General features: G+C 43.8%; 1 protein-coding gene across 11 annotated transcripts in view; it reads right to left on the bottom strand.

Moving 5' to 3' along the window:
* The window catches only part of wnk1b (WNK lysine deficient protein kinase 1b), a 254,162-nt gene that overhangs the window by 82,627 nt on the left and 145,013 nt on the right, over positions 1-26,522 (bottom strand). For 4 of the 11 annotated variants that reach the window (XM_072484582.1, XM_072484581.1, XM_072484577.1 and 1 more), the window contains exons 9-17: positions 24,138-25,673; positions 23,552-23,656; positions 23,225-23,260; positions 21,212-21,361; positions 13,133-13,405; positions 10,792-10,856; positions 2,378-2,537; positions 2,110-2,226; positions 1,279-1,452 (exon numbers count right to left, since the gene is read on the bottom strand). In XM_072484582.1, coding sequence (XP_072340683.1) covers positions 1,279-1,452; positions 2,110-2,226; positions 2,378-2,537; positions 10,792-10,856; positions 13,133-13,405; positions 21,212-21,361; positions 23,225-23,260; positions 23,552-23,656; positions 24,138-25,673 — 2,616 coding nt within the window. Of the gene's footprint in view, positions 1-1,278; positions 1,453-2,109; positions 2,227-2,377; positions 2,538-10,791; positions 10,857-13,132; positions 13,406-21,211; positions 21,362-23,224; positions 23,261-23,551; positions 23,660-24,137; positions 25,674-26,522 lie in introns of all 11 variants that reach the window. The other 7 variants (XM_072484583.1, XM_072484588.1, XM_072484578.1 and 4 more) reach the window with 6 other exon arrangements.

Below are 26,522 nucleotides of genomic sequence, written 5' to 3'. Positions count from 1 at the left end.
GTGGTGCAGTGGTTAGCACTGCTGCCTCATAGCATTGAGGGTCCGGGTTCGATCCCGGCCCTGGGTCACTGTTCGTGTGGAGTTTGCACATTCTCCCCGTGTTTGCATGGGTCTCACCCCCACAACCCGAAGACAGGATGGCCATGCTAAATTGCCCCTTAATTGGGGAAAAAAAGAATTGAGTACTCTAAAATTTTAATTTTTTTTAAATGATGTTTTTTTACAAACAAAATACTGGATTTAAAAACTGTCCCTCTCTTTTAAACCAATTTTTAACCACCTCTATTTTGTTTTCGGTACCTGATATCACCTTAAATTGACTACTCAAACTTACACATCTCACTCAGGATCAGCACTGTTCATCAACAATTCTTTAATCTAGGTTACAGAGATACACAGTTGCTTATTCTGTTCACACAGGGCAGGGATGCTCTGTAAAGGGCAGTGTGCTGTTCGAACCTCTGACCGCCAGTAGAAAATGTCATAGAAATCAAATAGGCAGGGCAAGTTTATCTTTTGTTCACCAGCTACAGTAAATGATAGTAGAATACTCAACTAATTTAAAGGTTTAAGAGCAGGATGGGGGGGGAAAAGGATGTGGGACTATCGACAGACAGACAGAGAAAATGAGTTGCAGTTTGTGGAATCTGAACAAATAATTTATGGACAACCAAAGAAAAATGTGTTTGTTCGGTCCTTCTGAGGTATATTCCAACAACAGGAGTCATGGGTGGCTTGGTGGAATAGTGGTTAGCACTGCTGCCTCACAGCTCCAGGGATCCGGGTTCAATTCCGGCCTCCGGTGATTATGCAGCATTTGCACGTTCTCCCCGTGTCTGCGTGAGTTTCCTCCCACAGTCCAAAGATGTGCAGATTAGGTGGATTGGCCTTGCTAAATTGCCCTTGGTGTCCAAAAGGTTAGGTGGGGTTACGGGGATAGGATGGAGGTCTGGGCTTAAGTACGGTGCTCTTTCCAAGGGCCGGTGTAGACTCAGTGGGCCGAATAGTCTCCTTCTGCACTGTAAATTCTATGGTTCTAGGTCCACTCACAATGAAGGATTTGGTGTGAATGGAAATAACTCTGGCTTATTTGGACAGACTGGTACATCCAACTCATGGTCAAATCAATATCAACACAGCATTTTAGTGCTCAACTAAATGGTCCTCTGGATTTCAAGTTTTGAAACTCAAGTGATGAAGCTCGATTGACAGGTTAGTATTGGCTGTTAAAATTATTTGAGTGCATTCCATTAAATAATAAAGCAATCCACAGCATACCTGTGCTTGATTAAAGCAAGCAGCTACCTGGGCTTTTACAGTCTCCAATCCTTGATCACCTTCGGGCTCCCCACTTGGATCTTCACTCAGCATTTCATCAGCCTTCTCAATAATTTCCTTTATATGGTCAATAAATGATTCCCTCTCAGCCTCCAAGATAAACTCGTTTTGAACCTATATCAGAGAAGACTGCAGATGATTCTGACAACCCATGCCTGGTTCAATGTTGCATTCTTAGTAGTTCAGGGCACAAATATTTATGAAAAAGGTATTTTTGTAGTTCCATTTTAGGGTACACAATCAAAATCAGTTCATTTTCAGGAGTGCAAACAGGCATATCAAAGGTATGACCATACTAATTTCAGTTAATATTGAGGTTCTATATAAGCTGGAATGGTACAGCACAGAAGGCCATTCAACCCACCATGCCAGGCGGGTCTTTGGTAAAGCAATCTAATTAGTTCCATTCTCGCTCATTCCCCAGTGCGATTGATTTTGTTTCTCTTCAACATTTATCTATTTCCATTTTGCAAGTTACTATTTGATTTTTGTTCTTTTATCATGGCTTAAATTTGTCACTGGAACAGTTCTAATTATTTAATCAATCAAACTAGTCAATAATTTTGGGCACCTCAAATCTCCTCTTAATCTTCTCTGCTGAGAACAGTCCCTTCTGCACATAAATTCTACTTCTTCATCTCCAGTACTATGTAGTAAAAATTGCACGTTTAGTTTTAGTTGTCTTGTGAATTTAACCGATCACCAACCACAAAATCAGCTATTTATTTAACAGCACACTTAGAAATCCTCATGTTCAATATTTCTACTCACCATAATAACTGCTATCTCTACTGGATTATCACCATCCAAATCAAATTTAAACGTAACCATTTTTCGATTGTGCGTTTCCAATTGGCATTCCACAACCCGATCTCCTTTGTTTGAAACCTAAAAATAAAGTGTAGTACAGTATTCTGTATTCAGCTCCAGTAAAGTTTAGAAACAGGCTGAAAGATTTAGTGTTGCATACTTCATGTCACCTTTCAACTAAACCTCCAAATTCTTTATTTTCAACATAACTATCTAAATGGATGCTTACATTAAGAATTCGTAGCTTTGGTCTGGCTGATTTTTCATGACGTGAACGACTCCTCACAGATTTACGATAATGCCGCTTTGCTGATCTTCCTTCGTGTCTCCCACTTGCTGGAAGACTTTCATTTCCATCACTCATCCCAGAAGCAACATCGGAGTGAGCACTGGAAATCACAAAACAGCTAGATAAGTCTTTAGATATAGTTTTTTTTGAAGTGTTACCAAATATCTTTGCAACTGAAAATCATAAATATTTGGTTATTTTTAGGTTCAAGCTTTCATCAGAATTAACCAAATTCTGCTAAAGGTACCATACCTAAAACTCTTTCACATTTCCCTACTTCATGACTTGCACCACATTTCTAGCAATTTCATTCCTAAACGGTTGTCGCTCTTGTTTTTCAGTTTTGAACGGTATGTGGTTAAAACATTTCTAGAAACTAAACAAGGGTTTAGAAAAATGTAGAGGACAGCTGTTATTTCGAAGAAAAACTGCCTGCCAGGAGAGGCACCAAAGAGAGACTGCACACAGTGGAGAAGAAAAAGGTCAAAGACAGACCATCTGCCAGGTTCAGGGGCCAAAGCCCAAAATACACAGCCAGTCAAGAGGAGGGGGGGGGGCAGCGCGCACGGCAGGGGCTGGCGCACACGGGAGGGGGAGCAGGGGGCAATGCGCACGGGGGACAGCGCGCATGGACCCCCTTGCATTTTTGGCAAGTTATTTGCCTCTTCCATCATGTAGTTTTTTACTTGCTCTGCCATTTCTTTGCTCCCAGTTATAAATTTTTCTGTTCTCACTGCAGGGGACCTACATTTGTCTTCATTCATCTTTTTCTTTTTACATCCTTCTCAGTAGTTTTAGAGACCATTTTTATGTTACTTGCAAGTTCATTCTCGAACTCATATTTTTTACTTCTTCATCAATCTCTTAGTTCTCTTCTGCTGAATTCTGAAATGCTCCCAATCCTCAGGCTTGCTGCTTTTTCTAGCAACTCTATGTGAATACTCTTTGGAACAAATACTGTCCTTAATTTATTTTGTGAGCCACGGTTGAGCCGCTTTCCTTCTTGTGTTTTTTGCACTAGAAAGGAATATGTAACTGTTGCACTGCATACATTAGTTCCTTAAATATTACCCATTGCCTATCCACCATCATGAGTTGATGCAGGGAGGATGTTTTCCCTAGTTGGGGAATCCAGAACCTGGTACACAGTCTCAGGATAAAGGGTACATCATTTAGGAGTGAGATAAGGAAAAGTTTCTTCGCTCAAAGGGTAAACCAATGGAATTCTCACCCACAGAAAGTTGTCACTGAATGTACTGGGGGGAAAAGGTAGATTTTTACAAAAGATTTTAATGGTATAAAGGGGTATTGGGAGAAATCAGGACTATGGCATTGACATCGAGGATCAGTCATGATCATACTGAATGGCGAGCAGGCTTAATTGTTTCCATATACTGGTCTAAAAAGCTATCTCGTTCACAATCCAGGAAATCATCTGTTACAGTATTGTTGCCAATTCAACTTCTGGTGGCGGCAATGCCGTAGACTTGGTGGCTCCCACGCGGAAAATTTCTTTCTTACCCAAAAGTCCCGATTGGACTTTTTAGTAGAATCCCGAAGTCAGAGCTCAACTCAGTGAAGGTGCCAGCAAATTTGGAGTGGTCCTGCATGCATTCTTCCAAAAACAACGGTGGGAAAAAAACAGGCAACAGACAAGGACTGCGAGGCTCTGGAGTGTGGTTGAAGGCACAATGAAGGCGAGCCCGGAGCCTGTGCTCCTGGTCCAATGGTCTACGGCCCAATTAGTGGACTTTTTAACCACTCGCCGAACAGACTCAAAAACAGCTTCTTCCCCGCTATTAACAGACTCCTAAATGACCCTCTTATGGACTGACCTAGTTTAACACTACATTCCTGCATGTTTCATCCGATGCCGGTGCTTATGTAGTTACATTGTATACCTTGTGTTGCCCTATTATGTATTTTCTTATATTCCCTTTTCTTTCCATGTACTTAATGATCTGCTGAGCTGCTCGCAGAAAAATACTTTTCACGGTACTTCGGTACACGTGACAATAAACAAATCCAATCCAACCACTCAATTTCAGAAGCAGAGGATGGAAACCTCTGAAGACCTGGTAAGGACCATCGACCTGATAAAAGCACCAGTGGAGGGGGTTAAGCAGCGGTTGGAGTCCCAGGGCGCTTCGCTCCAAAACAATGGAGGAATCTGTCGCTGAACACAAGGGCCGGTTGGCAGTGATAGAAGCAGAGCTTCCCCGGATTGCCAGCAGTTTTAAAAAGGTATGAGATAAGAGTGGATGAGCTACAGAACCTAGAGCAGCGGCTGAATGTCTGAATATTGGGACCCACGGAGGGGCTGGAAGGTTCACAAACATCACAGTATGTGGCACAGATGCTGCGGAAGCTGGTAGGTGAGGACGATTTTAATCATCCCCCAGAGGTGGACCACGCATACAGGGCGCTGGGATGGAAACCAAAGGCAGGTGAACAACCATGGGCAATTGTGGTGCGTCTGCATCGATTCCTGGACCAGGACAAAATCCTGCGGTGGACCAGGCAGGTGAAGAAGAGCATGTGGGAGGGGTGCATAATCAGGATATACCCCGATTGGGGTGTAGAACTGGCTAAACGCCATGCCGGTTTTAATAAAGTCAAGGCAGTTCTCCACAAAGAAGTTATGAGATTTGGAATGTCGTACCCGGCCCGCTTGTGGATCACCTTCCGCAAACAGGAATACTTCTTGCACACACGGAGGAGGCAAATAAGTTTCTTCGAGACCAAGGGATTGGGAATTTGTAAATATGTTGAATTATTAAAATGTTCTTGTCCTGAGTCATTGGGGACTGTGTTATTAGTTTGATTGAGGTGTTATCTAATACTGTTTCTATGTCCCTCTATCAATCACTCTCCTTTCGGTTTTCTTCTTCGTTCTAATGGGGTGGGACTGGTGCTCATGAGCTCGGGGGATGGGGAGGGGGGGGGGGTCTACTTACTCGGGCACTTTCCTTTTTATTTGTCTGGGATCGGGTATAGATGTTTTGGCAGGTTCGGGTTGTTGGCTTCGAGGAGCCACCATGCTGGTGTGAAAACCAGTAAACAGGGGGGGGGGGTCGGCAGGTGCTCCCTCACTCAATTGGTAACTTGGAATGTCCAAGACTCGAATGGTCACGTTAAAAGGTCGCACATATTTGCTCATCTGAAGAGCCATGGGGTGGAGTTGATATTTCTCCAGGAGACTCATTTGAAGGTGGCAGACCAGATAAGACTGAGAAGGGGATGGGTTCGACAGCTGTACCACTCTGGACTGGATACGTAGACGAGAGTGGTGGCCTCAGTATTAAGTAGAAGGGCGTCCTTTTCAATGAAGAAGTTCATTGCTGATCCCGAGTGGTAGATATGTGTTAATGAATTGGCGGTTGGAGGGCTCCCCAGTGGTACTGTGCAATATATATGTCCAAAATTGGGACGATGTGGACTTTGAGGGGGTTCTGTCCCTGATTCCAGAAGGGGGGGTGGGGGGGGTGGGGGGGGGGGGGGGGGGGGGGGGGGGGGGGAGAGACTTCAATACAGTCTTGGACCCGGAGTTAGACCAATAAAGCCCTCGATCTGAGAGGACATCGGCGATGGCTGGGAAACTGTCGAAATTCATACAGCTCATGGGGGGAGGCATAGATCCATGGCGCTTTGAGAAGTCTAGTGCGAGGGAGTTTTCCTTCTTTCCACACGTTCACAAGCGTTATTCCCGAAGTCGCCGATTCCTAGAGTTGCGGGGACAGAGTACTCGACGATTGTGGTGTCCGACCTCGCCCTTCATTGGGTGGGCCTGCGAGCAGAATAAACGTCCACTTCTAGACCCCAGTGGAGATTAGACATTGGTCTCCTTGCGGATAAGGGATTAGGTCAGAGGTTGGAACAGGTCATTCGTAATTATATTTAGGGTGTTGTGGGAGGCACTGAAGGATGCGGTTAGGGGAGAACTTATTTCAATCTAGGCGTATAGGCCAAGGATGCAGCGAGAAGAGCAATCAAGTTTGATGGAGGCAATCTTAGTTGTTGATCGCAGATTCCTGGATGGAGTTTAATTTGGTCACCTCAGATGAGGCGGAGAGACAGCTGCGCAGAGCCAGGGGGTTCTTGTCCAAACATGGGGAAAAGCCTGGTAGGATGCTCGCCCATCAACTAATGAAGCAGGCGGCTGCTCGGGTTATAGGTAGACTTAGAAGCAGGTGGGGAGGGGAGGGAGGAGAAGAGGTGGCCACAGACCCAGCAGAGATTAACAAAATCTTTGCGTCCTTCTATTGAAGGCTATACCAATCAGAACTACCATCGGGGGACGAACTGAGACGTAGATTCCGAGATGGGTTGGAGTTTCTGATGGTGGGTCAGGATAGGGCAGAAGGATTGGGGGCTCCAGTAGGTCTGCGGATGCTGCTGGGGTGTGTGAATTCAATGCAGTCAGTGAAGGACCCGGGACCGGACGGACTCCCAGCCTAATTCTATAAACATTTTGGTACGCTTTTGGGTCCGTTGATGGTATAAATGTATGAGGCGCCGGGGAGGGGCTCGCTCCCCCGTACGCTGTCGCAGGCTGCCAACTCCCTTATCCAAAAAAAGGACAAGGATCCTGAGCAGTGCGGATCTTACCATCTATTTCCCTCCTGAATGTAGATGCAAAGCTTCTGGCCAAGATCTTGAGAACCCATATTGAGGGATGTGTACCGGAACTGGTTGGAGGGGATCAAACTGGCTTCATAAAAGGCAGAGCGTTGGTGACCAATATTCGGAGGTTGCTTGACGTAATCATGCCCGCTGGAGGAAATGAGGTGGAGGTTGTGCTGTCAATAGATGCCGTGATGGCATTCCGCCAAGTGGAATGGGCGTATCTATTTGACATTTTGCAGCGATTTGGGTTCGGACAGGGATTTGTGGGCTGGGTTAAACTGTTGCATTTAGCGCCGAAGGCAAACATCTCCATTAATGGGGTTAGTTCTGAGTGTTTTACTCTGCAGCATGGGACGAGGCAGGGGTGCCCACTTTCTCCATTGTTGTTTGCCCTAACAATCGAGCCTTTGGCAATGGCTCTTCGGACATCTGGAGAGTGATGGGGTATTAAGCGGGAGTGGGGGTGGAACATCAGCTTTCTTTGTATGCGGATGATCTTCTACTGTGTGCTTCCAACCCTTAGAGTCTATTGATAAGATCCTGGGAATTCTGAGTGAACTCAGCTCCTTCTCCGGATACAAGCTAAATACGCCAAAGACTAAGATGTTCTTGATTGGCTCCGTCGGACGGGAGGGATGTTTGAGTGGGCTCCTGTTTCGCTTGGCTAGAAAAGCTTTCGCTATTTGGGGATTCTGGTAGCACGGGATTGGGTCCAGCTTCACAAACTCAATCTACCATGCTTAGTAGAGGGGATGAATGAGGAGTTTAAAAGGTGGGACAGTTTTCCTCTATCTCTGTCCAGTAGAGTTCAGACTATTAAGATGGTAATCCTGCTGAGGTTCGTTTTGCATTTCAGAACCTCCCAATCTTTCTGCTCACATCCTTTTTCAGAAAGATTAATAGGCTTGTCTTGGGCTGTGTGTGGGCGGGGAGGGTTCCTCGTATTAAGAGACTCTGACTGGAGAAGAGTAGACATGGGGATGGCCTGGCTCTTCCCAAATTTCGTTATTACTACTGGGCTGCTGATATCGTTATGGTCCGAAGATGGTTGTTGAACAAAGGGTCGGCATGGTGCAGAGTGGCGGATGCCTCATGTAGAGGAACCTCCTTAAGGGCATTGGTTTCAGCTCCCCTCCATTTTTCGCTGGGTAGGTATTCATCAAACCCAGTGGTGGTTTTGGCTCAGAGGGCATGTACAGGAAGGCTCCGATTAGCGATAACCACAGATTTTAGGAATGGGACTACTTGGGGATCAAATGCTTTGAGGACCTGTTCTTGGGTGGGAGGTTTGCGGACCTAACTGAGCTGATGGAGGCCTATCGAATGCCCAGCAGTAATGAGTTTAGGTACCTCCAGGCGAGGGTTTTATTGAGTAAAGAGTTGGGTCCCAACGATGCCGCCCTTGGGTTTGCAGGACATGCTTCTCTCGGATGATGATATTGGGGAGAGTAAGACCTCCAATGTAGATGCTGAGTTGGCTAGTGGAGAGAAAGTCTCGATGGTGGTGATGTGGCAGAAATGGGAGGAGAATTTGGGAGGTACGGTGCAAGGCTGGATTTGGCAGGCATTGCACAGGATTAATGCACCTTTGTCGTGTGCTAGGCTCAGTCTTATACAGCTTAGGGTTGTGCACAGAGCACATATGACTCCGGCTAGGCTGAGCCGTTTCTTCCCGGATGTGGCTGATCAACGTACATGATGTGCCAGATCCCCTGCGAACCATGTCCACATGTTCTGGTCCTGTCCAAAACTAGTTAGGTTTTGGAAGGGTTTTACCGATGTATTGTCTCGGGTGGTGGCCACGTATTCTCCATGGGTAGATAACTTTGGTGTGTCTGAGAATCCTGGTGTCATGATGGGAAAGGGTGCCGATGTCGTGGCTTTCGCCTCCTCACTAGCTCGAAGGACAATTTTGCTCAATTGGCGTCCTGCAGAACTGTCAAACACTGGGCCATGGTTTGGGACCTTGCTGAGTTTCTTCATTTGGAAAGAATCAAGTTCGCCATTCGAGGTTCGGATGAGGGGTTCTCCATGAGGTGGAAGCTGTTCATCGATTTAGACCATGGGGGGTGGGGGAGTAATCTTTGACAGTTAAGGGGTGGGGAAGTACATTATTTTGTTTTATTAAGGAATAAATAAAAAGATTTTCTCCTTTTCTTTCTTGAGGGCGTTGGCATCATACTTGTGTGTGTACAGGGGGTTCATGTTGTATTGTATTGTTATAGTACTATATGTATTTGTTAATATGTTATGGGACGTTTGTTGATATTGTGTGTTATGGACTGTTCCTGTTTTTGTATTCTCTATACGTTTTGGATATTCATTCAATAAATTATCTTTCAAAAACAAATTGTTGCTAATTCAATTTGCCCAATCTACATGTAAATTAAAGTCACACATGATTATTGTAGCAACCTTGTTACATGCATCCCTAATTTCCTGTTTACTGTCATCTTCTACCTTAGCACTACTGTTTGGAGGCCTGTAGACAACTACCATTGATGTTTTTTGCCCCTTGTTGTTTCTTAGGTTCACCCAGACTGATTCTACATAGAGATTTTGAGCCAATATCCCCTCTCACTATTGCATTGCTTCCATCCTTAATTGACAATGCCACCCCATCAACTTTCCCATTTTGCCTGTCCTTCTGAGTACCCTTGGATATTCAGTTCCCAGCCTTGGTTGCCTGCAGCCATGTCTCCGTAATTGTAATCATATCATACCCGTTTATATCAGTTTGCTCTGTTCGCTCATCTACCTTATTGGAGATGTTACGTGCATTAAAGTACAGTGCCTTTAGACTTGACTTAACATTATTTTTTTTTGTACACTTTTTTTGCACCATGGCCCTAATTTCCTCTGCTTTCCACTTTTGTGTCTTTCGTTTCTATCTTTGTTTCCTTTTGTTGTGTCTCCCCACACAGGTTCCCCTCCCCCTGCCACATGAGTGAGGTAGGCAACAAGCGCGAGGGACTGAGCAGGCAGGCGTGAGGGGGAGAGGGCAGGCATGAGGGAGAGAGAGCATATACACACTCACTTACAGTGTGAGGATGAGTGAGTGAGCACCCAGAGGAGTGAGCTGGACTGGCTCATTGTCACACAAATGGTCATATCTTTATTAATTCATCTTTTTTTTAAAAATCAATTTATTGCTTTGACTTTTCTTGACTTAGTTCCCTTTCTTCATAACTTGACTTATTTTCTGAAATTTATTTCCTTCAAACCTGTACCATCATTTGATAAGATCACAGCTGATCTGTTCTTAAGGCTACAGAAATCCTAATTAACACAAAATCCAAGAAAACACTCAGCTGAGTATTTCCAAGTGGTTTAATCTGCCTCACAGGCCATCTGCACAAGAGTTCAAAATGTCTGGTCCTCTGATAGTTTCATTTGCAGGTTGGTTATACCATTCAAATGAAATCTTCCAAACTTCATTAACATAGCAATGCTGTGGTAGTTGTAAACCAAAACCACATTTTGGGAAATTGGCTGTCAGAAAGAGGCAACTACCTTGAACATTCCAGTCTTAGCTTCACATTTATATGCAGAGCCACAGTCAAACACTACATTTCTGTACAAAATGAGATGCGCCTCCACAATTGTTTGAATGTACCACACATGAAGCTACAAACCATTTGTGCATACAGATCTCAAAGAAGAATGCACTATTCATCATGGGAACCAAGGTAATATTTTGTTTTTAAGATAAATTTTAAAATCATCACCTGTCCACTGATGAGCATAATTGCAACTTTTCTGCGGGCAATGTCTGTGGAGGAGCTTGGGGCACCTAAAAGCATAAAAATGTGCAAGTGATTAGAGACAACTGAAAGTAAAACGAATAAACATTTTACTTCTTATAACGTCACAGTCTTAATGTTAATTCTCAACAAATTCCACAGAAATAACCTCCCTCCACATGTTCAGTTTTGTCATTCATTAACCCTATGCTACTGCTCAAACACAACGGAAGCCAAACAGCTTTCCACCCGACTTAAAAACATGGATGTCTTCAAGTGAGGAAGTGGAAGGCAAGAGGAGGAATGGCGGAAAGGTGGGAACCTTCCTCAACTTAGTGTCAGTGTCTCACTAACAATAGAGTTAAACATTATTCTACAGGTGTTATTTTATTATATAGTTTACATTTTATTGGTCTATTTGACACTGCTTCCAGCCATTTCACATTCATAATGAAGTTTCCACTGGTTGCTTCCTTCAATCAATGGCACTGGATGAAATTTAATTTTTATTGAAGGGTTTTCTGGGATTTTCCAAGTGCTTTGAGGGTTGAATTCCACAACATTGTCCATTGTTCTGTGGCAACATTAAAATTAATGATCGCATTTTACACCAGTTAATATCCTGTATCATTATAATAGGCAGTTGGTGAAAAGCCAATATTTCATGAGAAACAACTAAAAAAAAGTTAAATTATCTTCACACTCTCAAGCAGGGATCAGAATAGACAAAAAGCAAAACATGGCTGGGAAGTGCTATTTTCAGAAATAAAGTTAAGAAATTGATTCAATCAGCAATCAATATTATGAGCAGCTATTGAAACAGGAAACTGGAGTATGACAATGGCACCATTAAAAAAAACAGAACTGATGCAAGGTTAGAAATGTGGGCCGAACATACATAACTTTTGAAGTACAAATAAAGAAATATATCCAGTCAACAATTCATGGAATTATAATTTTAAAATATCCTCAAGGTATCATTAAGCTGGAACAAACATTCAAGCAGAAACAAAAGCAAAACTGCCCAGTAGAAACAGAAATACACAGAAACCCACATGACGTTTTAAACAGAATTTGTTTCCCAAATAAATCGTTGGGACTGTAGTGTAGGATTAGGTGCAACCTCGTCTCAGGATAAGGCATCTGCCATTAATAACCAAGATGAAAGAAAAAATTGTCACTCGAAGGGTTGTGAAACTTTGAAATTCTTTACTCCAGAAGGCTGTGGATGCTCAGCCAATGAGTACACTCAAAAGAGTGCCCAAAAATGATTTAACTCTTTAAAAAAAATCAAGGGATAGGAGGATAGAGTAGGAAAGTTGAGTTGAGGTAGAAGACAAACCATGCAGGGCTGGCTGTATTGTCTCCTCGCTTTTCCATGTCTTAGACTTTTAAACTGCATGGGTAATGGGAGCCAAAGTCAGAGAGTGGCAGAACAGCTGTACCCACATTGTTACAGGCAGCACAGACAAGGGAATTCATCTATACTTAATTACGCTAGGAATTTAAATCCTACACTTTAAGGCTTCATTAATAAAAAAGTGAAGCCGGAAGGAAATTTGGGGACAGACATGCAAGCATAAACAATTTTCCCTCATTGATATAAACTTCAGTGCACATTGCAAGTCAGAGAAAACGGTGATTTTCCTCTTGTGGCCGTTTCTCTTTCTGTTCCTGTGTACTCTTATCGTTTCTTTGCCCTTCACCTTTTTAGGTGCATGCTATGGATGGGAAAGAAGCCACCATGCCAGCTGACATTTGAGATAGGTATTATGGGGAAAATATGGCTTTCTGTACATCTTTTCCCCACCTCCAGCCTCCCATTGCATCCCCTACCCCCACGACTACAACATCTTCCCAGCACCCTTCACACACATCACTAATTGATCTCTCCCCCTTGTAAAATGCTGCTCAACCTCTGCTCTGCTGCCCCTCATTTCACAATTGACTCTGTACCAAACACCACAATTTGGTGGCATAACACCTAAAGCCTTCTCACCCACTTTTGAAAAGAAAATTAAAATTAGAGTCAATAACTTATTTCAATCTATTTCTCTTTCAAAGACCCCTTTCAATGGTGAATGTGATTAGGGATTCCTTATTGAAGCTGCATAATGTTCTTCAGTGGAGCTACACAACAAAAAAAAATCAATCCACTTACACAATAGTATTTAATCCACAAAAATGGAGAAAAATCCGATATTTATCTATTCTGGAGATGCACTTACTCATAGAAATTTTTTTTAAAATTCAGGAAGGATAAAGATAGTTTCCAAGAAGAATGCTATTATTTTCTTAATTATTGAATGCCGAAACATAAAAGTACCTCTTGGGATGCTTGGATATGTAATTGTCCTAGCTGGTTCTGCTGAACAGTGGAGGCACCTGGAGTGAGCACTCTCGTTTGTCCAGTTGCTGTGGATTCAACGTAGGATTGGGCCACACCTGCAGCAAGCCCAACGTGATATAATGCTTGTGTGACAGGCTGAGATGCAATATCTGTAGAAACGGGAAGCGGTGGCGAGACAACAGTGGACTGGACACTCCCAGCAGACTTTACAGGACTAGGCGCAACACCTGGCAACGGGGTGGAATAATTCTGCGAAGGAAATTAAAACAAACAAACAATCAGAACAATCATGGGCCTTGTACAATCTTTAAGAATGCAATATTCCTTCTCCTTTCTGGGAAACAAAAGCTTTGGACAACCAGTTCATCAAAACTATAAAATCTCAAGTCTACCTAATTTCCGCAGCTTGAAATGTTTTGTTTTGTTCCTCATGAATTCTAAGCAGACTTCCAGTGGCAGCAATGAGCTGATCGGTAGCACACACTGGATAGTTCCCACTTGGAAGCTCAGGGTTTGGCCCTTTCTACCCAGTTAATGGGAGTTTTGGTGGGGGAAAAGTGCAAACTCCTCCAATGTGGAATGTTGACAGGTCACAACACCCGACTTAAATCAAATAAAGTCTCGGCTCAAGAAGTGGATGTCCTTTGCGGCGCTGCAAAAGACAGGAAGCTTGCCGTGTTATCGTCGCCTGCCCCACTGACTGTGGATCAGTTGATGGGAGTTCATCAAAGGGAAATTTAAGCATCAGCAAGAGAACCTATACAAGGCGATCGTGGGAGAAGTAGTCCCTCTTCACCAGACTTTGGAACAGATAGAGCAGCGAATGAAGTCGCAGGGTGCAACAATCCAAGAGGTGGAGAAGGTGGTGCCTGATCACAGTGACCCGATCGTGTCTTTGGCAGAGGAGGTTGGGAGAGGTTCAAAAGTTGTTGAAGGCAAGAGTGGATGACCAGGAGAATTGATTCAGGTGGCAAAATTTACAAATAGTCGGTTTGCCGAAGGAGGTCGAGGGTACGAGTGCCACTGACTATGTGGCAAAGATGTTCGGAAAGCTGGTCTTGGAGAAACCTCCAAAAGGTGAATCAGGCCCACTGGTCGCCTCGTCAGAGCTCGAGAACCGCCGCAGGCAGTGGTCGCCCAGATGCACAAGTTTCAGGAGAAGGAGCAAATATTGAGGTGGGCGAAGTCCATACAGGATTGTAGCTCAGAGGGTGATCAGATACGATCCATCACGGCATTCAGTCCAACCTGGCCAAGAGGTTAAAGGGCTTCAATAAGGCCATGGCGCTGCTCTTTCAGAGCAAGGTCCAATTCAGGATGTTGTACCCAAATAAACTATGGGGAACATAAACAGGCAAAGAACATTATCTGAACATGCCAGAGGAGGCAAATGACTTTCTCAGGAGGCATGGTTTGGGGCAGCACTAAGGGAGGGAATGTGCAATTTTTGATGTTTTGTAATGTGAATATTGGGAAGTGTTATTGCTGCATGCATTAGTCTTTTTGTTATGTTCGATGGTGGGATGAGTGCGACAGTCCAAAGATGTGCAGGTTAGGTGGAATGGCCATGCTAAATTGCCCCTTAGTGTCCGAAAGGTTTGGTGGGCTTACGGGGATAGGTTGGAGGTGTAGGCTGAAGTAGGGTGCTCTTTACAAGGGCTGGTACAGACTTGATGGGCTGAATGGCCTCCTTCTGGTAAATTTTATGATTTACGGCTTTGTCTCCGTGGTGGTGGTGGTGGTTGGGGGGTCCTCTGTGTGGATCTCCAGGTTCGGGTAACGTCGGGGAATGGCAACGGCACTGTGCTTTTTTTGTAATGGATTGGGAGGGGGGGGGGGTTATCCGTCGCAGTTTGAACATCCAGGAGAGAGGGAGTTTTCTTTCTTGTCCTATGTGCATCATGTGGAGTCCTGAAATAGGTTTCTTAAGAGGTGGGGACAGAATACATCACGCTAGTAATATCGGACCAACCAATGCCATCCAGCCTCTAAGAGAGTACCGTACATGATACCCCAAAGTTGTACCCCCCCCCACCCACTCAAAGTCTCCAGCTCGTCCCGTCTACTGCCTCTTGTAAAACTCCTCCTCCCAACCTCGGTTCCCTCTCCCAACCTCTGTTCCCTCCCCCAACCTCGGTTCCCTCCCCCCAACTTTCCACCCCGGCTAGACCACTCGGACCCTGTTCTGCCAGGCTCCGATGGCCGCAGCAAGAGCCCTCCTTTCGAGTGAAAGTCCCGTCCCTTCCCTTGTCCAAATATATGCAACATTGGCTCCTTTAGCCTCTACACCCGCGCAATGATACAAAAAAAGAAGAAAATACAGTCATGAGGTTACATCGGCACATGACCATTCCTCAATTTGTCAGTTCTGCCACAGTCCTTCTGCCTTCGCAAACTCCTCCGCTGCTTCCGCCGTTCCAAAATAAAAGTCCCTGAGCTTATAAGTCACCCTCAGCTTCGCTGGATATACAATGCCGCACTGCACCGTACCAATGTACAGTGCCCTCTTCACCCGGTTGAAGGCAGCCCGCCTCCTCGCCAGCTCCACCGTAAAGTCCTGGTATACACATATACCAGCTCCAGCCCACTGCACCACCCGCTTCTGCTTGGCCCAGCTCAGGACCTTCTCCTTCATACTGTACCTACGGAAGCACAGAGTCACTGCCCTTGGCGGCTCACTCGCCTTTGGTACAGGCCTCCATGACCGATGAGCCCGATCCAGTTCATATCGGGAGGGGTCCTCCCCCTCCCCCAATAGTTCTGCCAGCATCGCGACAAAATACTCAGTCGGCTTCGGTCCTTCAACTCCTTCGGGCAGCCCCACGACCCTCAAATTCTGTCGCCTGGATCTGTTATCCAGATCTTCCATTTGTCCTCGCAGATTCTTGTTCATGTCCATCACCTTCCGCATCTCCTTCCCCATCGAGGCAAGTTGATCACCGTGCTGCAATACCGTCTCCTCCACTTCCTTCAGCGCCTCCCCTTGCTCTCACACCTCCGCCACTGCGCTCGCTACCACCGTCTTCACCGGGGAAACCGCCTCCTCCACCAGCACATTCAAAACCTCCCTCATCTCCTTCCTCACCGTCTCCATGCATTTCTCAATCTGCGCCAACTGCTTTTGGAATTCCGCAGCCATCACCTTAGTTATTTCTTCAGCCGTAAGCACTGCGGCCTCCCCTGGTGCTCCAGCCTCCATTTTCTTTGTTGACCCCGCGGTGACCTTTCCACTCTCCAACGGACTTTCAGCCGCTTTTTTCCCGGCCGTTTTTTTGGTGTTTTTCGACATCCTTCTTCTCCTTGTGCTGTCTCCCGACTTTTACTGCTGTCGCTGGCCCTAGGACCGGGCGTTACTCCCCAAAAATGCCGTTCCTGAACGGGAGTCCTCCAATGTGCGGCTGCCTCCCGCCCGCCGTCACTGGAAGTGCAGGCATGTATAATGATTTATGGGCATGGGGGAAATTGCTAGCCATGTTGGCATAGACATTCACCTTCTTGATCCCAAAGGATAGGATCCGGTGGAGTGTGGGTCTTATTCCTTGCTGAATACGGATGTGAAGGTGCTGCCGAAGGTTTTGGCGAGGTGATTAGACGGGTGTGTGCCTAAGGTGGTCTCCGAGGGTCAGACAGGCCTTGTCAAGGGGCAACAGTTGTCAAGTAACATTAGGCGGCTTCTGAACGTGGAAGGTGCCAGAAGTTATTATTTCTATGGATGCGAAGGCGGTGTTTGACCGGGTGGAGTGGAGATACCTTGATCCCATTATTCCCGGTCCTCCACTTGGCCAATTCCGCTCCCAGGTCCTGGTAAATCCGCAACTTGCTTTCCTCCCAAGTGCACTTCTTGGTCTACCTCGCCCACCTCATGATCTTCTCCTTGTCAAGGAAACAATGCAGCCCCACCACAATCACCCTCGGTGGCTCACCCACCTGCGGCGGCCATCTCAGTGCCCTGTGCGCTCGGTCCACCTCGAGAGGACAGTCAAAGGCCGCCTCTCCCATCAGCTTGTCCAGCATGCTCTCCACAAACTTGGCAGCCTCCGCACTTTCAATGCCTTCAGGCATCCCCACGATTTGCAGGTTTTGCCTCCAGGCGTGGAACTCTAGATCCTCCAGCTTTTCCTTGAACCTTTTCTGGCTGCTCATCATCATCCCCATCTCCTCTTCAAGCGAGGTCCACCGATGCTCATGCTCCCCCACCTTTTTGATTGCTAGGCCTCATGTCTCCACCCTCTGCCCCACATGCTCGATTGCCGTTCTAAGCGGCTTCACCACCTTAGCCAAGTCCTCCGAAGCCTCCTTGCTCTGCTGCTAGAACTTGCGGTTGAGGAATTACACCAGCTGCTCCATAGACCACTGGGCAGGCAGCGCTGCCCCCCGCTCTGCCATCTTCTCCTGTGCCGCAGCACAAAAACTTTCTTGCTCAAGTAGCTGTCTCTTTCTCGTTGCACTTCTTGTCCGATGAGCCATAAACCAGTCCCACCAGAGGAGTTTTACATTTCCTCAGTGCTCATGCACCTTCTGCCATCCAACACCACACGGTTCTGGTAGGGAAGGACCAAAAAATCCATCTCGAGCAGCAGCCACCAAATGTGCGACTGCTCACTCCGTGGCCGCCATCGGAAGTAAAGATGATAAATGTCGCATTACATTCATCTCCCACCATCTGGCCTGGGCTTGCGAAATCCTACCAATGTTTATGGAACATACCTCTTCATTCACCGGAGGAAGGAGCAGTGCTCCGAAAGCTGGTGATTTGAAACAAACGTATTGGACTTTAACCTGGTGTTGTAAGACTTTTTAAACTGTGATCACCCCAGTCCAACGCCGGCATCTCCACATCATTTATAAATAGAGGTAGAGAGTACAAAAGCCAGGACTTTATGCTAAACCTATATGAAATACTAAATCAATCCCATAATAAAAGCAAATTACTGCCAAGAAAACCAAAAGAGAAAATGCAGGAAAATCTCAGCAGGTCTGGCAGCAGCTGGAAGGGGGAAAAAAAGAGCCATCATTTGAGTCCAGATGACTCTTTGTCACAGCTAAAAGGCATAGAAAATGGGAGATATTTATACTGTAGGGCGAGGGAATGAAAGATGAGTCATAGCCACAGAAACCAAGGGAAAAGAGTGCTAATGGTAGTCCCCAGAGAGAATAAAAGGTGTGAAACGCCAAACAGCAGAGAAACTAAGATCAGAGGGTAAGCTGTGACAGAAGTCACACGGGGGAGGGAGGGGGACATGTGTGGGAGAGAGGTAAAATGAGAAGAGGGGGGGAAGCAAAAGGAAGAAAAGATAAGGAAAGATAGTGATAAGATAGGAGCGAGGAAAAAAGACTGCTAGCAGCAGAATCAAAGAGACATGTCCAGACCTGTTGAGTCACATGGTATCATTCAGAATTAAACTTGTTAGGGAATGTACAAGGTTGAGATCCATCGTCATTCAGAGCTACCTTGTTTGACAAGCAATTATCCCATTATAGAGTCTGATGACCCATTTGTCCATCAATGGAAGACTAGTTGCATGTGAATGGAATACCTCTGGTCTTTTGCGTAAACAAGAGTGGGCAATCAAGCAGGTATTACAGTTGAGTTCCAGACTGGGCATCAAAAAAGAAGACCTTTGTTTGGAGGGTAGGGTGGAGCTTAGAGAGAATCAAATTTGGACAGAGAGAAGGATTCGAGCAACCATGAAACAGGTCATGAAATCTGCTCGAGAGAGAAGGATGTAAGCAGCCATGGAACAGGTCATGAAAATTGCCAAAGAGAAAAAGAATTCTGAAAGAGATGTCCTAACAGAAGATTACTTCCTAAATGCCTTTTCCTGAGTAAGTGGAATGAGAGCTGTATTTCCATGCAAAGTGTTGTTTTAGTGGGAACTAGTGTTGGGGTTAAGAAACTGCATATAATCGGTTTGTGTTAGAACTGCGAAGTAAAGGTTTATATATTGTTTTATTTTCTTTTAATAAAGTTTTGTTTTCAAATAACCAAGCCCTATTTATTATATTATCACACCTGGAATGAATCGATCTTTCTGCCCAGTCTTAAAACTTTAAAACATTGTTTAGGGCTGACCAGGCATCCATAACACTTCCCAAGAATCAGTCTAGTCAACCTTCACTGCACTCCCTTTCTGGCAAGTATGTATTTTCTTAGGTAAGGTAAAACTACACACAATACTCCAAGTGGGGTCTCACCAAGGCCCAGTGGAGCTGCAGTAAGACATCCTTGCTCCTGTACTCTAATCCTCTTGCAATGAAGGCTAATATACCATTTGATAACTGCTTGCTGCACCTGCATTCCTGCTCTCAATGACTGGTGTGCAAGCACACACCCTTTGTACAACAACATTTCCCAATGTAACACCATTTAAATAATACTCTGCGATTCTGTTTTTCCTTCCAAAGTAGATAACTTCACACTAATCCACATCATATTGCATCTGGCATGTATTTGCCCACTCAATCAAATTGTCTAAATCACATTGAAGCCTATTTACTTTCTCCTCACCACTCAATTTTTGTGTTGTCATTAAACTTGGAAATATTACATTTGATTCCCTCATCTAAATCATTAATGTATATTGTGATTTGCTGGAGCCGAAGCACTGATCCCTGTGGTACCCCACTAGTCACCACCTTCCACTCCAAAAAAAAGACCCATTTATTCCTATTCTGCTTCATGCCTACTAACTAATTTGCAATCCATGCTAGTATATTACCCCCAATCTCATGCACTTCAATTTTACACACTAACTTCCTTTGCGGGACTTTATCAAAAGCTTTACTAAAATCCAAAATAGACCACATCCACTAGTTCGCCCCTATCTTTTCTACTAGTTAAGTCAAGTCCTCAGAAAACTTCAGTAAACTGGTCAAACATGATTTCTCTTTCATAAATCCACGGTGGCCTTGTCCAATTCCATTGATATTTTTGAAGTGAAGGGCCCTTCCTGCTGATTCCCTCATTTCCCATTTCTTTTGTTTTGCCGCCATCATTTTTGATCTATGGATGTTTAACCTTAAGTCGAGCAGAGGAAATGAGGAACGGAATAGTTACAAAATTCTGCCCGGCAACATGCGGCGATTGGGTCCTACCCAAGTGGGATGGTTTCAGAGAACCAAGGAACGGACAATCAGGTCCTGGATGCTCAGAGAAGAATCTGCGAGTCTTTCTCCTTCTCCAGAAAAGCAGCACAGCTGCTATATTTCTGAACCGACAGAGAACATGGATGAATCTACAATAAAAACCATTACAGACTGAAAGCAGAAACCGCAAGCTGAAAGCTTAAATTGAAGGAAGGTGTGCTAGAAGCCAATCATCTAAAACAAAGACTCTTTTCCTTTTGACTTTCATCATTATTTTTACAACCTTCTTGTGTGTTTACAGGGTGGGGTGAGTTGCGGGTGGATTTTGGGGGTAAGGAACTAGTTGATAGTTAACCACTTGCATTTGCTGCATATTTAATTAGAGTTACTGTCATTAATAAAATTAATTGCATTTACATTTACAAATCTGGTGGCTGTAGTTATTGGGCAGCCAAGGGCCAAAGACTTAGAGTGTTTTTCTAAGAATTATTTGTTAATTTCAATTGTTTTAGTGACTCCAGGTCGAGTAGGGCTGGAATTGACTGTGCACTAGCCCCGGGAATCATAACAGTATCCAGTTATCACATCCTTCATAACAGACTAGCATTTTCCTACTAATGATGTTAGGTTAACCGGTTTGTAATTCCCAGTCTTCTCCCTCTCTCCTTTTGTAAATAGTGGGGTGACAATCTGCTGAGACTGTTCTAGAATCTAGAGAATTTTATAAAATAGCCATGCTTCTTTCAGTGTCAGTGTGTGATATATTAAAACAAATAAAACTGGACAGATTTTCTGTAGTTAATGACAGTTCAATTAAAATTTCCCACTTTAAAAAGAATAGTTTTCATGACTTACTCCGCTGAATGCTCTATTCTAACAAACTAATTAGTGCAATAAACAATAAAACAAAGTATAGCTTAATCTGGTCAAACAGCAAAGAAAGCACACTTCAGTAATTCAGTGTTGTACCTGTATTGAAGTTGAACCCTGCTGAGTAGTATGTATTTGGTTCTGACTTATAGACAGGGCCTGGGGTTGAGGGACTACTTGGCATGGAACTGAGCCAGTAGGTACCATCTGTGGAAATGAATACTGCACAGGCTGTTGCTGCTGTACTATCTGGGGGGAAAAAAAGAGAAAGAAAAATGTTGTACTATTATATCTGCAAGTATACCTGCTCTGTGGTTCAGTGCATCCTAGTCAGAATGAAAATTCACTGAAATAGAATTACATATTTTTTTCAATTTAGAGTACCCAATTCATTTTTTTCCAATTAAGGGGCAATTTAGCGTGGCCAATCCACCTACCCTGCACATCTTTGGGTGGTGGGGTGAGACCCACGCAAACACGGGGAGAATGTGCAAACTCCACACGGATCGAGCCTGCAACCTCGGCGCTGTGAGGCAGCAGTGCAAACCACTGTGCAGTCCTGAAATAGAATTATATTTAACTGAACTTGGAAAAATGGTCAAAATATAAACATGAATAACTTAATCATCTTTTTTCTGTATTTCTTTTTAGATGCACACAACTTCTCAAACACCTTCTCCTACCATAGCACACACCCAGTTTTTAGAACAAAATTACTGAGATGCCAAAGGCCAACTGGACTGCCTATTGCACTTACCAGCATCCTTTCAATGAGGCATTGGTGTGCAGTCAGGCAACCTTCCCTTTATCAAATTAAAATGCATGCAACACCAGCCTTGGTAAAATCTAAAGATGTTTCAGCTTTGAAGGCAATCCGTGGTCTTAGCAGAGTCTCCCGGACAGCATATAAAATTACATATAGCGAGTTATGGTTGTGATAAAGTCCTCCAGTCCCTCCAACAGAGCACAAGATCCTCGGTACTCTGGCAGTGTTTTTAGGCCAGATTTTGCAGTCAGCAACAGAGGGTGCCCACCACAGACCTCAAAAGCAAGCGTCCCTGAGAGGTTTAGCGATCTCTCTGATAACACTTCAATTTGCTTGTACAATTGATTGTAGCATTCTTCAATTGGGATTCCCAGCATCCAGATGCATTGATGTTGTCAAGCTATCCAGGCAGCCAATCGCATTTTTAAAATTCTCAGTCAGCCAACCAGTAAACAAAAAAGCAATTCACTTCTTAAAATCTTACAGTAAGTGAAATAAAGATTGGGATAGGCACATGGGATCGATCAAGTTTAAAGCTGATTTATCATGCACAAACTTTAAAGAAAAACTTTTTAAAATCCAGCAATGAAGCTTGGTGGAGCTATTCAGCAAAATTTCACAAATATAAAGTTCATTTCTCAGGGACAGATCATTGTTCAGCAGTAGTTATTACTTGAATCAAGGTTAAAAACAAGGTTACACTCAGTAACTGAACAAGCTTTAGTTTTTTTTTAAATAAACAGGCTTTCTAACAGTGACATAAATGAAAAGTTCTCACCAGATCAACTGGTTTCACTGATGCTGGGGTGGGTGGTGTGGAGGGTAGAGACACAGAGCAGCTTATGACAAGCAGTGAATGACAGACTGCAATTTAGCATTTCATCATTAAAGTCCGCCTCTGCTAAATCCTGAAGTGACTGTCAAGACTGTTGACAATTCAGTATAAATGCTGACAGTACAAGGTCAGAAGGCCCACAAATTCCAGGTCATTGCTCCAGCTTTGGAAAGCAGAAGCCAATTAAATGGAACTTCAATCAAGTTGCACGAGGTTATGAGGAAATTTCACAGTGTACTTCCCTAGCAAATGTCCAGAAATTAATACCAATTGGTCTAGATAAAGAAAGCCCTTTTAACAAAGAGATAAGCTGGAATCTGAACCTACTTATAGTCTTAGCACAATAAACACAAGTTTATCAAAACAAAGGAACAGGTTTATTCCTGACAAAAAGTAAAGAATTCAAACTTAAAGCATGGACTCTGTGCTGCATAGCACAAACTCAAGTGTGACAATTGTGCATACACAAGGGGGGCGGGGGGAATGATTAAAGAAGAATGAAATTCTCTACCTGTGGAAGATACGTTGGGGTGTAGTAACTGCCAAACTACAAGAAACAAACATAACAAAGTATGAGATACAGTACCAGCTGAAAGACAGTCCTATCAATCTAACTACAAACTGAAGTTGGAGAAGCCAGGAGAAATATTTAATCAGTAAGAATGAAGTGAAACGCCAAATTCTCATGTCCAACTCCTGGAATTTCCCAGTTCGTTCTCAGCTATGAAAATGAAACAGGATTTTGTTTTTGGCCAACCACACGAGCAACTTGCCAGTCTACCACCAGATTTTTTGAATAGTTGTATAGGTGCTACTCCTTGTAGCACCTGATTATTACCTTGTTTGACTGCTGTATGGATCCTGGTGGGTGTTGTGGGGGTGGCTGTTGAGATGTCACAGTCAGAGGAAGACTGGTAGGAGGTGGCTGACTCTGCATTTGGACCTGCTTGATATTTAGACATGACAAGAGTTAATTCATGGCACAATATTCTATGGCCATTGCAAAGGAAGATAAAGACTCCCAAAATAATCAGGCATTTTAAGTTGATTATATACAGTCAGATCAGTTGCACCCTACACAAATTCAGTGATTAAGTCAGTTAGGTTTAAATAAATGTTATCATAATTTTAAATGGGAGCTATTATTTCTGAATACAGTAGGATATCCTCCTCCCTGATTAATCACTGATTAAACTCAAAAAGTGTAAGTAATTTTTAGAAAATTTCAACATTTAATTGAATTGACTAATTTATTTAAAACACTACAGAACCTTTTACAAAATGACTGATTTATGCAAGTCATGGAGCAATAGAAATTACTCCTAATTTGCAGGCTGCTATGCATTTTTTCCAGTAAACAGATTTGCCTTGCAAAACACTAAACACGCTTCAGCAAAAGGCATGAACACCTGAAACTCAAGTACCAAAGGTAGACTGTGCCCATCTGCAGAACTGTGATCCACTGGCAAGTTCTGCAGGGATGAAACAGGATGGGGCCAGGATCCTTCCATGACTTGGAGATACAAACCAGCTGTCCCTGAAGTTGCCGGAAAGGGCTCAGTGTTGGTCAGCATTAACATGGGTGGTTGTGCAGCTAGTGAAACAGGCACACCTTGCAATGTTTCATAATGCATGCCATGCTTCGGCAAAACCTGTTGTTGCTCACAATACAATGATAAACCGGAGTATGGTGCCAGGAAACCCAAAGGAGGTGGTGACTGGAAATCTCTGGTTTCCGAAGAAGTTGACTGACCAGAGTCACTTGAACACTGTGGACTAAGATTCTGAGGAAGTTCTTCTGGCATTGGTTGCCTGCTTCGCAGGATGTCAACTGGCAGTACCACAGTATCAGAACTAAAATAAACCACCTGTTCTTCGGTCACCGGCTGAAGCCTGCTGTACATTCCAGTCCCTTGATTGTCCTCCAAGCTTAGATCCATTGAAGCCCGCCGATTTCTGTAAATTCTGTGTGTTAATGGTGGAACAGGAATGTGGATGCCATTACTTTCCACCTGTACTGGGGGAACTTGAAAATCAAAGATCGATCCAGTTCTGCCCTCATTTACCTGGGCAAGAATAGGCGGTGCAGAATGAGGGACAGTCAAGTGCTGAACAGTCAGCATTGTATTAACACTTCCAACATGATTTCTTGCAAAAACACTCGACAGTGCATGTTCACTTTGAGAATCTTTATCTTCCTTTACGGGTACAAACACTTTACTGGTCAGTGGAAATACTGCCTGTGGCTCTCCAACATTCCAATGTTGTCCCTGCTTCTGAATCATGTCTTGTGACAGTTGAAGACGAGAAGCCAAGTTCGAAACTGGAGCTGGTACTGTACGAGAAGACACCTGCACCATTTGAGGCATTTGACCCATCACATTTTGTACTGGGCAGGGCAAAAAGTTTTGACTACTCAGGGATTCCTCACAACTCAAGGGCTGGGAATAAATCTGTTGCTGCTGCAAAGGACGTGTACAAGATGGAAGGCTGTTATAAATTACAGCCTCATATGGATCCTGCAAAGTTTGCTGCAACTGCACACAGCACGGATACATTGCTGGATGACCCAAAAGTGGAATTTCCTCAAACTGACCCGATCTTGCCTTGTTTTCAACCAAGACATGGGTTTGTTCTGGTTGCACCTGACCTTCAATGTAGACTGGTCCACTGGCAGATCTATGAGTAACCAAGCTCTTAATGGTTGAGTTTTCAGCATTCCAATTTGCAAAATCACCAGCAGAAATAACATTCTGGCCTATGGTCCTCAGTATCGGCTGAAAATGGTGAGTGTGGGCTTCCAGGATGGAAGTACTTTTGCGGCGTTGAGAATTATCAACTTTCAGAGAAAAACTTGGTGGTGGAGAAAAAGAAAATGGTCGTTCAGGAATAGATGGATATGAAACAGTCTCTGGTAGTGATGGAACTCCCTCACAGGGTTGCACTAGAGATGGGGACTGCTTTAACATGAAGACAAAAATCTCAAATCAGAGTCGAGAAAATTAAAAATTCATCAGAAAATAAACGTTTGCTTGAATTTTACTAAGAATTACATTACAAAACAATAATAGCAAAAGTATCCAACAAACACAGAAGACATTTAAAAGAACTGAATGAATGCATTAAACACATCTGTGGGCACAGGTTTTACATTAAGGTGCAGCACTGAAATTCTATCTGCACGTGGAAGAGATTTATGTCCTGCTACTTTGCATCTAAAATGGATTGCCAAAAGCAATTAATGATCTGATCCTGTTAAGTGTTGCCTTACACAAAAAAGACAACCGATTTAACTTTTTCACCTGACTTCGCACAATGAAAAGATCCATTTCTCTCCATTTAATTATGTACTTTTTTCAATGTCTGATAGCACCAATAGGACTAAAGAGAAAGTAATTCAAATGTGTTACTATCAGATAGGCATATTTTGCCACCAAACTTTTTACATTGCCAGCTTACATTGAATCATCTGCATTTTAGCCAAAAACAGTAACTGCTCTTATGGATTAGGCCAAAACTCTTTTTCAAATTAACCAATACCATTCAAAAAAATCATCTCTGACACCATAAATCTACATCAGCATTATTTTTAGCGGCCAATTATTTGACCACAAAAGTTTTGAAAATGTAAATGAATATGTCACTCCAGTAGGAAATATTTCCTACTCACAATTATGTGCTTCTCTAAACATTATGATGACTGTGCTCAGTATCACAGATTTACTGGTAGTGTGGATTACAAGTAAATAGATAATTCCTGAAGGAAGCAGATTTGCTCCAGGTAGTTTGTATAAATATGAAGGTCAAAA

Source organism: Scyliorhinus torazame, chromosome 19 (assembly GCF_047496885.1).
Source record: "Scyliorhinus torazame isolate Kashiwa2021f chromosome 19, sScyTor2.1, whole genome shotgun sequence".
In the NCBI taxonomy this organism is placed as follows: Eukaryota; Metazoa; Chordata; class Chondrichthyes; order Carcharhiniformes; family Scyliorhinidae; genus Scyliorhinus; species Scyliorhinus torazame.
The sequence above is the reverse complement of the archived record's forward strand: the minus strand, read 5'-3'. Positions and strand labels throughout refer to the sequence as shown.